At 41.7% G+C, this 12698-nt stretch overlaps 1 protein-coding gene across 3 annotated transcripts in view; it reads left to right on the top strand.

The window, feature by feature from the left end:
- Positions 1-12698, top strand: part of nbas (NBAS subunit of NRZ tethering complex) — a 190374-nt gene that overhangs the window by 123419 nt on the left and 54257 nt on the right. For all 3 annotated transcript variants that reach the window (XM_075458548.1, XM_075458549.1, XM_075458547.1), the window contains exons 45-47: positions 2060-2400; positions 4085-4309; positions 9574-9776. In XM_075458548.1, the coding sequence (XP_075314663.1) occupies positions 2060-2400; positions 4085-4309; positions 9574-9776 (769 nt within the window). The remainder of the gene's footprint in view (positions 1-2059; positions 2401-4084; positions 4310-9573; positions 9777-12698) is intronic.

The raw sequence follows: 12698 nt of genomic DNA, 5'->3' as shown, positions 1-12698 counted from the left end.
CACACTCACTGTTAAAACCTAACCCACATATTCACACTCCTTGTGGTAAAATTGACACACCGGCTGTTCCGGTGTCTCCAGGGCCACTAACTTTCTGCTAACATTATCCAACTCTGACATGCTCACGCACAAACACACACTTAGAATAACTCCTTGAGTGGTCACGTGCAAAAGCACGCACCCAGATGTACCTACAGAGGTATTCAGACAGTTTAGAGGCAGGTGGTGTGTGTGCAGCGTTCATCCCAATTTCAGACACAGGAATGTCTGAGTGGGCTCTCCTGAGGAATGGGGACAAGGTTCTTCTGGAACAGCCGGAGGCAGATAGGCATGGGAGAGAGACGGGGAGAATGGGAGTCCATGTATGAGCTCGTGTAACTCTTATCTGTGGTTTAAGTGTCCGTCTGGGCCTGTCTGGAAGTATTGTGGGTGTTTTGTCTGCTCAGTATGTGGAGTTTTATGCGAGTGTGATTGTGTGAGTGATTCTGAGCAGTGCTCACCGAGTTCTCCACACAGGCAGAGCAGTGTTAAATATTTAAATGCCAGACAGACCGTGGTTGTTGCCACAGTAATGCGTCTGTCTGATAGCGGCGCACACCATGAGCACTTATACACACACTCAAGAAGTACTGCAGTGGTAGATATGATGAACACGGACAGATCCTCGGCCGAACCGCACGTTTGCATGCAGACACTGACAGACGGAATGCTTTCAGACGCAGGTTACACGCCGTCTTTGTTGTCCACGCCAGCATGTTGCTGTCTCCAGAGCATTTCTCTGTATGCATTTCGGACATGTAGCGGATTATTGAACATCCTCTGCAAGTCAAATCAACGAGCCGCATGGTTTTCTCATGTCGAATATAGATACAGCAATATAGTATGGGCTGTTTACACAGAATAAAATATCCTCAAATACAGTGCCACTTTCTGAATGTTGGATACACCTCTCACACGACGCATCTACGCTGCAAATGGAGATTCTGACGTTATTGCTATTATTTCCATGCAGTTTATTCATCTCCAACTTTGTGTACGGAATGCTTAGTGGATTCAGATCAGTTCCAGATGATATTTGTTTGTATTCAAGGGCGGTTGGGGCCGAAATGATTGAAACCTTATTCAAGGTGTGCATAATAATTCTGCTGCCTCATTGTCTCAGTTGAAATGAGCCAAGAAAAATGATTAACTGACAACGAGAGGTCAGAAATAAAAAATTGGCAGTGCTCTTAACGACACAGTGTATGGATTAGAGAGAGTGCCAAATAACTGCAAAAAAACAGGGAAAAAGAAAAGTTGAACAAAAGCTATCGGGAAGCCATTATCTTCTACTGACACCATGCTCCAGAACTGCAGCCCACCTCCAGCATCCAGAGGCACAAGGTGTCAAGTGAGGCACAGTCAAGGTAAAGTGGGGTGAAAAACTACCACGGCTTGATAAAATTCACAAGCATCACGTGTGAGCCAAAATCTACCTGAAGTCGGATTATTATTATTATTTTTTAAAGGTTTTGTGGACAGTTTAACTCTTGATGGAGAAGGTGGGTGGACTTGTGTGGATCAGTACTGAAGCAGTCACGACTTAAAATCAGGCCCCTGCACGGGGCATGGACCGCTGTCACTGAAGAAGAGCTAGTTGGAAGTTTCTGAAAGACACTCTGTTCAAGCGGTGATGTCATAACAAGTCCAAAACATTTAACAGGACAATGATGTTTATGCAGAACAATATTCCATCACGTGCATCTATGTAGCTACCTTTTTGTGTAGTCACCAAAGGCCTTAAAGACAACCAAATGATGATCTGGGTGCTTTAGTTCATTTGACTAAGATCTAAACGAGAACATGTGGGTACAAACCCAAAGACTAAGTATATTTTATAAATATTATGTATACCTAATAGCCATCTAATTACTGTTCACACTCAAATAATAGCAAGAAATACAGTTTGCTGACTGTGCCAATAATTTTGTATGCTGTGTATTTCATTTTGGCTCCATTTGTCTGTGTTTCACTATGTTTCAGTATATGTTTTTTTTTTTTTTATCTTTAATATTTGCAGGCGTGAACTACCGAAAATTGACTGATGAGTCCTCTGACCCGTTGGCTAGTCTACAACCAGTTCTGACCAGTCAGAACGTGCTGTCCATCTCCAAACTTGCCAATCGGCTGCCTTTGCCTGGTGGTGGAGGGGCAACAGTCTCTCCCAGTGCAGTCCACGCTGTATGGCTGCAGAAACTGTTTTGGAAGGGAGACCCACAGCTCCTGAAGAGACCCCCGCAGAGCGACCAAGACTACCTGCATGCTTACGACACCTGCGCCAAATACCTAGACAGGCTGGTCCCTGCTGACGCCGTCCACTTCCTTGACGGTATCACTTTCTCTCCGGATGCAGTCAAAAATGTAAGCAGGATCAACGCAACATGCCATCTGTTTCATAGGAATCGCTGTATGCCATTTAGAAGAGCGGAAAAAGTTGCACCAATCAGTGCAATGTGAAAGAGGCTATTTTTTTTTTCTATTGCCCTCTCAGGCAGGAACTGGTGGGAGTTGGGAAGACAGACCATTTGTAACTGCGGCACAGACTGTAGTTTGTTCCAGGCAGCCACCCAGGCAGGATTCATATTGCGCAAAAAAAAAAAGGATTGAGGGGATTTTCAGTCACTACATCAAACTGTCATATTCCCCGCTCCTTCTTCTTCATCGTGTTGCCGGTCTTGTCCTGCGCCTCTGGCTCAATTTTTAGAACGTCGGAAGCCCCTTCCTAATTTCAAATCTATTATTCAGCTCACATCCAAACTCTGTGGCCTCCAAACATGTACCAGTCATGAATTATAAAAGAAATTATGAAATTTTACTGGAAATGTCAGCTACATAATAACAGCACTCTGAAAAATTGTCCTGCAGTAGAATTAAAGTGCCTCAATGCACCTTATCAATAGCAGCCCACTGTTCTTCTACTTTTTTTCATGCTGGCACCCTGCCATCACCCCTCTCCAGACCCCTACTTTTATCCATTTTTGTCTTATGTCCCTTCTCTTTGCCTGCCACTCTCAGAGGCTTAATTGATCCCTCTCTCTAGTCCAGAGCCAATAAAACTCCAGTTTCCACCAGAGACTTTTTTCTCCCCTCTGTGGTCTTTAACATGCAGATTACCTCTCAGGAACACGCCATCTTCCCCTCCTCACAGTCCTCCTAGTTTCCATTTTTGAACCCCCAAAGGAAATGAATGTGCACCCCTCTCTCTGTCAGGACTGTAGCTGACCTTTGAGTCCATCTTTGCCCCCTGCAATGACGCTTAATCGGCTTCTCTAAAGGGCACGAGAGGAAAGAGATAACTGGGACTTTTCATACCTCTTACTGGGCATTTCTTATGGAGGAAAACACTGAGATTTCACAAAGTATTGATTTTAGATAATCTCTTTAGTGGAACTACTCTTCCTCTTAATTTATACTGTAATGACTGCTGTTTGCCTTTGAATACCTGGATGCGGTCCTTCAGGCTGCACACTCTCATACAACCACATCAATACAAGCAACAATCTGCAAGTTCTGCACCTCTATCAAGTCTCTGTCATGCCTGGTGGGGGAAAAGTTTTGACAGTGCGAGTGAAAATATCAAGCAAACTTAGAAAGCTGCATGAACAGTATGGGATGTAGTTGTGAATCCAGAAGATTTTTAAGCGTCCCACTTGGTGTGAATGTGTGTACAGCGCATGTCAGCACGTTTGTGCCTTCATGTAAGAGGGCGAGACCTCCTGTAGCCAAAGGCCTTCGCTTCTCCCCATGAAAGATTAACGTGCTTTCACTGAATAACATCAATCGCATCAGGCTGCCCGCGATGATCTCTTTCTCACAAACTTCTCAGTCAAACATACAACTCAAGATCTTGATGCTATTTTTGGTATAGATAGATTTGGTGACTTTTTTTTTTTTTTTTGTTTTGTTTTAAGTTTGAAATGAATGCTTTTTAGAACCTGTGAACCCCTCTACCCCTCTGTCTTTGCTCATTCTGATCAAATCCTCCCTCTAATTTGTTTTCTCCTCCTTGTTCTTTTCCTCTCCGTCCCTTCTACCTCCTTTCCAGCTGAGCATCCAGGCGAGGTTGGACGTGGTTAAACGAGCCGCCAAAGCCCTGCGCCAGCTGGGTGAGAAGTGCAGGAAAAGAGGAAGTGATGGCTGTGGAGAAGAGGACGGGACGGACCCAGCAGGAATGACTTTTGATGAGGCTCTAACACACCTGCAGCAATCACAAGCCCACCTGGACACTCTGAGTCATGCCTTCATCCTGTCACTCAAAGAAAGTCAGCAGGTAGACTCTCCGGCAATTTTCTTGAAGAGAGTGAACATTTTCTTTCTGTAAATGTGTGGTAAAATATCCATTTTAATATATATATACATTTGAAATCTGTTTATTTTTGTCTACTATTGTTATTGTTATTAAATCAAATCAAATTTATTTATATAGCACATTTCATGTACAGACAATTCAAAGTGCTTTACATAAAATAAAAGCATTGCAGCAGGGAGTGTAAGGAGCATTAAAAATACATAAAAGAATATAAAGAGAAACAAATAAAATAATTTAAATTCATTTAAAAACAGGCAACAGTCTAGATAAGTTAAAAGATATTAATAGATATTTCATGCATAGACACATGAAAACAGAAATGTCTTTAACCTGGATTTAAAAATGTCTACACTTGGTGAAAGTTTAATCTCCACTGGCAGTTTGTTCCACTTGTTTGCTGCACAACAGCTAAATGCTGCTTCTCCATGTTTAGTCTGGACTCTGGACTGGACCAGCTGACCTGAGTCCTTGGATCTAGGAGCTCTGCTGGGTTTATATTCTCTGAACATATCACAGATGTATTTTGGGCCTAAACCGTTTTACCGTATTACACAAAATATAATATAAGTCAGCTTGCAGACACTTTTAAAGAGGTTGGGGTGTATGGATTCCAAAAAGTTACCTTGACAGATATTTATTTTTCATTTGTTTATGAGTTTATTAATTACATTGTTTGTTAAAGGTGATAGAGAAAGGTTGAATGGGGCATTAATCCTTGTTCTGTGATGTGATATGTAGCCCAAAAAAAATTGGTTGGGTCTGTAATGGCTCAGAACCTCCCTAAAAGGCTCTCTGAAACAGCTATGTTACTATGCTGGGTTTAGAATGCGTCGTTTGCCCTTATTGGCGTCGTTTCAGAGCTTATCTGGCAACCTCATTATGAAATGCAGGTACGTGTTGGCGCTATTCGGTTGCCGATGCTTGATTGGCTGCCCTTGCTCTCACTGAAAACAGAGCTATAGAGTAATATACTGACTGAAAAGAAAGCTCATTCCCTTTAGATGAACAAGCCAGAGCTAACGTGCAATTCTTACAACAGGAATATGGCACAACACACATTTAAAACAAAATAAAATGTGATACTTACAGGCTGTACTGATTGCTGGGGTTGATTTTGTTCAGAATCAGAATTTTTTTTTATTGCCATTGTTAGTGAACAGTGTTCACTAACTAGGAATTTGCTGCGGCGTAAGGTGCAAACATGTAACATAGGATATAATAATAAAAATATATGAATATAAAATATACAAGGTGTGTACAACAATACACAGTATCCAATATACAGAGCAACAACAGTGCAGCTTCATTAGTGCAATTTTAATGATGGTAAAGTGACTGGGGCAGGTTATGAGGTGATTATGAAGTGTTCATAAGTCCAACTGCAAGGGGGAAAAAACTGTTTTTGTGACGGGAGGTTCTGGTCCGAATGGACCGAAACCTCCTGCCCGAAGGGAGTGGTGCAAATAGAGAAGGGTCAGCTGTGATCCGACCTGCTCGCCCCATAGTCCTGGAGACGTGCAGGTCATGGATAGATAGGAGGCTGCAGCCGATCACCTTCTCAGCGGAGCGCACAGCTCGCTGCAGTCTGTCTGTCCCTGTCGGAACTGACCCTGTACTGAGCAAAATTCCAACTGAAGCCTGCTCGGAATCGTGCAAGGTTTGTGAAACTGTACTCCGTGAAATGCGCAGCGCAAAGGAAAAGTCGGCGGTTGTATGTACTGGGGATGCTGTTAAAAATAAATAAAAGCCATTGATCGCGAACATTGCTTTCCGGGGGAAGAATATGTAACGATTGTAGTCCGCTTTCACAGCCTTGGAAGGCACACCAGTTCCTGTTTCTTGCCGAAGGGGCGTGTCTGAAAGGGGGTGGCTGTGGATTTGGGTGTGGGGGGGGGTGATTGCTGAAAAAGTGACATCACTTTTTCACAAAAACGGATTGGCACTTTTTCTGGGGGATATTCAAAAAAGGGGAGTACTTGAAACAGAGGTTCTGACACTTGCTGGCACTTCGTGTGTACTCCCCACAGCGGGGAGACTCAGAACTAACACCAAAAACGTGAAAAAGATGATTTTGATACTCTATCCCCTTTAATTGACTGGATGATTAATTCATGATATTAAATCCATCTTTTGAAATTTTAAAAATGCTGTTGGTCCGCAAGTATGAAATATATCCAGCAAATTATTTCCTCTATCCTCTATTTATGTCCAACTGTTTTCCTTATGTGTGCAGTTTCAAGCTTGTTGTTTTATAATGACTTATGCTCTCCACTGTCATCAAAATGATGGTGGAAGAACTTTGAATTAATACATACTTCACTACATAGTAGCCATTCTGAATCATTACACTTAAGCAAAGAATTAAGGCAAAAATTCTAATTCTGGCTGACCAACTGTAAATACAATTGTAGCTGATCTGTAACTCAGAATGTCTCTGCAGGTATTTAAATTCATGCTTAAATAAGTGTGTTATGGGATAATTTTTGACTTTTAATAGCCCGCTTCCTGTACAGTTGTTATAAAAAAAAAAAAAAAAAAGTACATATGACTGAAGCGAATCAATTGCTTTACAGTATTAGAAGGTAAAGTGAGTCACTTCAGTAAAGTGAGCAGCAGACATCTTGACCAAGGTGCCAGTCTTTTAAACTTTTGATTAAATGACTCCTATCCTTTTTGAACACACACACACTCGATCTGTCCCTCTCCTCATTGCCTTGCTGTGAGGTCACCTTTTCGTTGGACATACAGATGGTGCGTGAGGTTGTGTACTGTCTTCGTCGGTGTATATTTTTGGGGTGGTTCTGCTCTGCTAAGCTCTTCCCAGGCTCACTGGGACCAGTCAAGGGTATATTAATGTAAATCTTTGGGCTGCTGTTTGAAATGAGCCCCTCCGTATGGACATGTATGCAGCACGTGCACCATGCTGTATCTCATTAAGCAAAGTCACACCGACTTACCCCGCTGTTGCCTCATTGCTTCTGTGCGTGTGTGTTAACACAGAATGAATGTGGGGCTAGAGAAAAAGGACATCATTATTTGGTGAGCTGAGTGTTGCTATGCGACCATGAGGCTGCCATAAAAAACGGTCTGACCACCACACAAGCACAAGTTGATGATATTTAGCCCCTGTTTCATAGCGTTTTAAAAGCACATATCCTCCGTAATAGAGACAACGACACAAACATTAGAAGGCAGAGCTGGAGTCAAAGGTGCATGTGCGCATACTCACAGTAGCACTGCACCCTCTAATGAAACTTGTCTTCATTTGGTGCATTAAGCGATTGCATCCTTAGAGGTAGATAAAAAAGGAATGTAAGAAGCAGGAAAGGGCAGATGGGTGAAAAAAAAAAAAAAAAGAAGATGGATAAAGGGAGCTCTGCAGGCTTTCTTCAGCTGCATTGGGGTCGTCTATCAAGTGTACATGGCAAGTTGCTACCAAAGGTGCACTGACCTGTCACAAAGACAGCAAATTGCACACTGTAGATGGTGTATATTGTGCGATGTATAGTTTTGTTTTTTGTATCAATGGCTTATTGTTCAGTAACAGTAAGGAATAGTTGTGAAAAACCAACTGACCAGCTGAACTTAATGTGGAGAAATTAGTTTACAAATTCTGTAGCAGAGGAGTGAATCCTCTCCCTTTTCCTTTGGATGTGATGAATAACAAACTGTTTGTTCTAAAATACCATGAACATGACAATTAGGCATGGGATATTAGCATAATCAGCATAAATCCACACATGCCTGGACGTCCCCGAGCTGTGTTAGCTTAACACAGCGTGGTCCACAAACTTCCTCCAGTTGCTCTCAGACCAGCTGGGAGATACAGTAGTGGCATAACCACTACATTTACTGGTGTAGGAATACGTGGTGAATAGATGTCCATGTTGCATGCCCTCACCACAGACTTCTGGTACTGTCGGTGAAAAACCATCTTCTCTGCAGAAAAGCCTGCTGCTCCTCCTTCGTTCTTTCATCTTTAATCTTAGGAGGATTGGGGCAGAAAATGATCATTTCAGAGTTTTACAGCTCACTGTCTTGTCATGTCCATTGCACCTAATTGGCACATTACCCAAATCGCTACATTTTTTCATCAGACAGTCTCAGACCTTGCTCCCAATGCTGCCATGAAAATCGGAGATCACAGTGAAGCTTGCACATAACGATATAACCGAAATGTTACCCAATCAGACACTCCTCCCTCTTTAGCTGATATTCTGCTGCTGAATGTTTTATTAGATTTATACAGTCCTAAAAATAAATGATACCCATATATCTAGAACGTCTTATCAGTGTAAGGAATATTATATGAATTTAAATAACCTGTCTTAGTTAAAAGTCAATGAATATTACGAGAAAGACAGGGGGTCGAGCATGCTACAGGGAGTCCAGTACCAGCACCCGGTGTGCTTTACTGAATACCAAGAATGTCAGTGTCATGGTCGAAGTGCACGCCGTCTTTACCAGCAGCTCTCACAGAATACCCTTTTGGGGCAAAAGTTAACTTGGTAACATCTGCAAGACAAATGCACCTTTTCAGGCAAAATTAATGATCAGCATTCATCAAAATGCTAAGGGTCACAGAAATGAGTAAAAGTAAAGTTTGGCCTTTTGATGGCATTTCAAAGAGGTTTGGGGATAAGACCCCAAACTTAAAGTGTACCAAAAGTTAGGCCTGGAATTCACACAGAATCAGCTGACAAATTGTAGAGTCTGTGGGATAATTTGCATAGTTCTGTTATTCTAAATGTTATTGTTATTCAGCCATCACCAAGATTACACGAGAACACCATGTTTTTTTTTAGCCATATTTGAACTGATGTAGTTTGAGTTTCAACTGTATACTCAATAAACACATATTAGTTATTATCAGCATTATTTTTAAATGCTGAGTTTTTTGTTCATTTGAGTACGCCAAAAATGCACAAGTTTTATAGAAAGATGGATGCTAATAGTTTAATTCCTGAAGAGAACAAAGCATTTAACAGCAAAATTAGTTCCCAAAGCTTTGTGCTTCCTACGACACACATCGTTCTCCTTTTTCCATCAAGTCTTGCCTCCGAGTGAATTCTGCTACTGTGTGCCTAAATTGATTTCTCCCTCTGCCACTATCTCATATTTTTATTTTTGTTAATACTGCATTTTTTTTAACATGCCTCTAAACTTGTACATTTTTAAGTAGTGTGCCACTTCCCTTTTTTTTTGTTGTTTTCCCTCTATTCCAGGAACAGTTGCAGAGCTACAGTCAAGTTTATGATTTGTCTCGCTCTGAGAGGTCAAAAGTTTGCGAGTTAGCCGTCACCATGGCAACCGATGGACAGCCTTTGGAGCAGATCAAAGAGCTTCTGCGTGTGGCTGTTGGACCCCTGGACCTGTCGGTAAAGACTGTGCTTCAAGAGGCAGTGAAGAGAGTTGTGGCCACACTCAGGTATACTACCTACTCTCCTCCTTCTGTTTTCTTCATTTCACACACCAAGCACGCTTTCTAAACATTAATGTATATGAGCACACATTCTTCCCATGGAGAATTTTACACAGCTCTAACGTCTTTAAGACAACTGCCAAAATACCCTATCTTGTATTTAATAACTCCCACATTCCTCTTGCCGACGTCAGAACCATGAAACTATTAGCTTAGCTTATAGTGAAAACTGGTGGCGGTGGTAAACTGTTTTACCAGTTTTAAAGCAAACCTACCAAGGTATCATGTCAACACGATCCACAAAGACTGCTTTCTTTTTTTTGCCAAATCTCATTAAGAATAGACTGAGGCAAAATGACAAACAAAATGTTCTGTGGTCAGACAAGTCATCAGTTTAAATTCTTTTTGGAAATCATTGACTCTGTGTCCTTCGGGCTAAAGAGAAGAGAACCAGCCAGCATGCTGTCAGTGCTCAGTTCAAAATCCTGCATCTGTGATGGTGTGATGGTGTGGAGGTGCCTTCGTGCCGATGGAACTGGCGACCTGCACATCTGGAAAGGCGTTTAGGTTTAAGAACAACATCTTTTTTTCAGTCAATGCTTTACTTATTTCAGCAAGACAGTATTAAACTATATCCTGCATCTGTTACAACGGCATTGTTCCTTTGTAGTAGAAGTCTGGGTGCTGCAGTCCAGATCTGTCACTAACTGAAAACATTTTGTACATCATGAAATGCAAAATAGGACTAAGAAGACCCAGAGCAGCTAGAATCCTATATCAGACAAGAATGGAAAACATTTTCCTCAACTGGTGCAGCAACTGGTGTCTCAGCTCTCAGCCATTTACAGACTGACGTTCAAAGAGGGGAGATGCTTGCACAGTGGTAAACAAGCGCCTTTCCCATCTTTTTTGGATTAGGGGTTATTACTGAACCAGAACATGTTTTTGTGCAGAACAGGCTCTGTGAACTGTAAAAATATTAACATAATTCATTGCTGAGTCTAAATGTTGTAGCTTTCTTCAAATTTTGACTGCAAGATTGCATTTTCTAATTGCTACAGAAATCTTTCTGTCAGAAATGATGCTATTCCTCACCCTCCCCTCCAGCCTGGCACTATTATTGCAGATCTCACTGTTGTTTTTGCAAGCAGGAGGAAAATCAAGGTGCTATATATAAATATGTTTTTTGCAACTGTGAAATATAAGTGAAATATTGCAACTACGCAGCATGCTTATGATGAGGTCATCTAAAGACACCACCTACGACCTGATCTTTGTTGCTAGTTATCTGAAAATACGCAGTATATTGATCCAGGTTGGTGGGAAGCATATTGGTGGGAAGAACACTGTCAAAACAAATGCCTGAAGTGTTGAATTTAATGTACAGAAGCTGCCTGTGGGAGTTGAGCTCAGAGCAGTCAAAAGGAAGGGAGAGATGATTCATGCCGACATGTCTGCAGAGCCACTAAGTTTAGGAGTCATGGCAAATATGTGGATATTGTATGACTCAGCATGTAAGAAGCACATGTGGTCATTACTGAGGTTGGTAAAAAACAATCAAATAAACAGATTTTTTGGCAAGTTGCCGTGATTTGAAAAACACTTGCTTGATGGCAGCTCTTTAATCGTTGTCCTCTTTGCCCTGAGGAACCTTGTGTGGTAGTGCTAACGGAGCGGTGATCTGGGTTGTACTGACGGAGCCAGATACCATTGGTCTTTCTGATTGGTTTGATAAATGAGTACCAATCCCCTTGATTATATTCATGCCTCATTTACTGCTTTTTTTTTTTTTTTTTTTATGTCTGCTCAATGGTGCGTAGTGCAGATAAATGGCACCTGCATCTGCACATCACCGGTTGTGCACGAGCACAGACTCACTCATTTGTATTCATAAAGACATGCAAGGACTATTTGTGTTGAACACACACACTCTCACACACTCTGTGGTGCATGCACGCTGTTTTACCTTCTTCTCTGATTCATTATCTTATTATAATTAATGCAGCCTGATACAGCTGTTCCCCTCTGGATCTCGTTCACCCAGACACACGCTCAGTCCATGTATGTGTGTGTGTTCTGCTTGTTTGGTGCAAGACTGCACACAAAGAGCTTTTCTGTATGCATTCGCTGGAGGTTTTCTTTCTCTTAAACCTGCCGTTCAGTGCACAGACTTTGTGTGTGTGTCGATTGTTGCAGGGCTTTCTTGATGCATTGTGTTTGGCAGGTATGAATGGGCCTGCGTTGTTGTTTTCGGCTCTCACAAAAAGCCTCCGGTCTGGTGCAGCAGGCAGACTTGAGCCTCACACTAATGGTCGTCTTTTGTATCTGTCATAACCGCTCTGTGTTTGTGTGTGTTTTGAGAAGACAATCTAAGAGGTAATGGAGAAAATGCTGTGTCATCTCACTACATTTTGCGAGATCATTTGTATGTTTGTGCAACAGGACAGTGCACGTGGTGTACGGTTGTTTGTATGGACAGAGGCGTGTTTCTCAGCAGAGTCCAGTTGAGTCAGGGGAAATTAGAGTTTCTTTCTTTTTTTCTGCCTTTGTGAAAGAAAGTCCTCCAACATGCAGGGCGCGCACACACACACACACAGGAGCTTCAGCAGAAACAATAGCCACACTGAAAAACACTAATGATTTTTCAGGTATCTTTTGAAGCTGCCGTGTACCTTTAAATCGGTTTAATTTATCACCATTTTTTTTGAAGAGGGATTTTTTTTATTTTTTTTATTTATCTTTTGTTTTAGCCTGAAAAAATGAGATAATTACACTCTTGTAAATTTCATCGTGCTCACAAAGCCCGTGAGGTTTGTAACGCTGGAGCCTGATTTAATGTTTTTCTCTTGCATGCTCTTTGTGGGACTTATATCATCTTGACAGTTAATTTTTACAAAGCTGTGTTTGCTTCAATCATTTAATGGCTGC

This window comes from Odontesthes bonariensis, chromosome 24 (assembly GCF_027942865.1).
Source record: "Odontesthes bonariensis isolate fOdoBon6 chromosome 24, fOdoBon6.hap1, whole genome shotgun sequence".
Lineage (NCBI taxonomy): Eukaryota > Metazoa > Chordata > Actinopteri > Atheriniformes > Atherinopsidae > Odontesthes > Odontesthes bonariensis.
The sequence above is the reverse complement of the archived record's forward strand: the minus strand, read 5'-3'. Positions and strand labels throughout refer to the sequence as shown.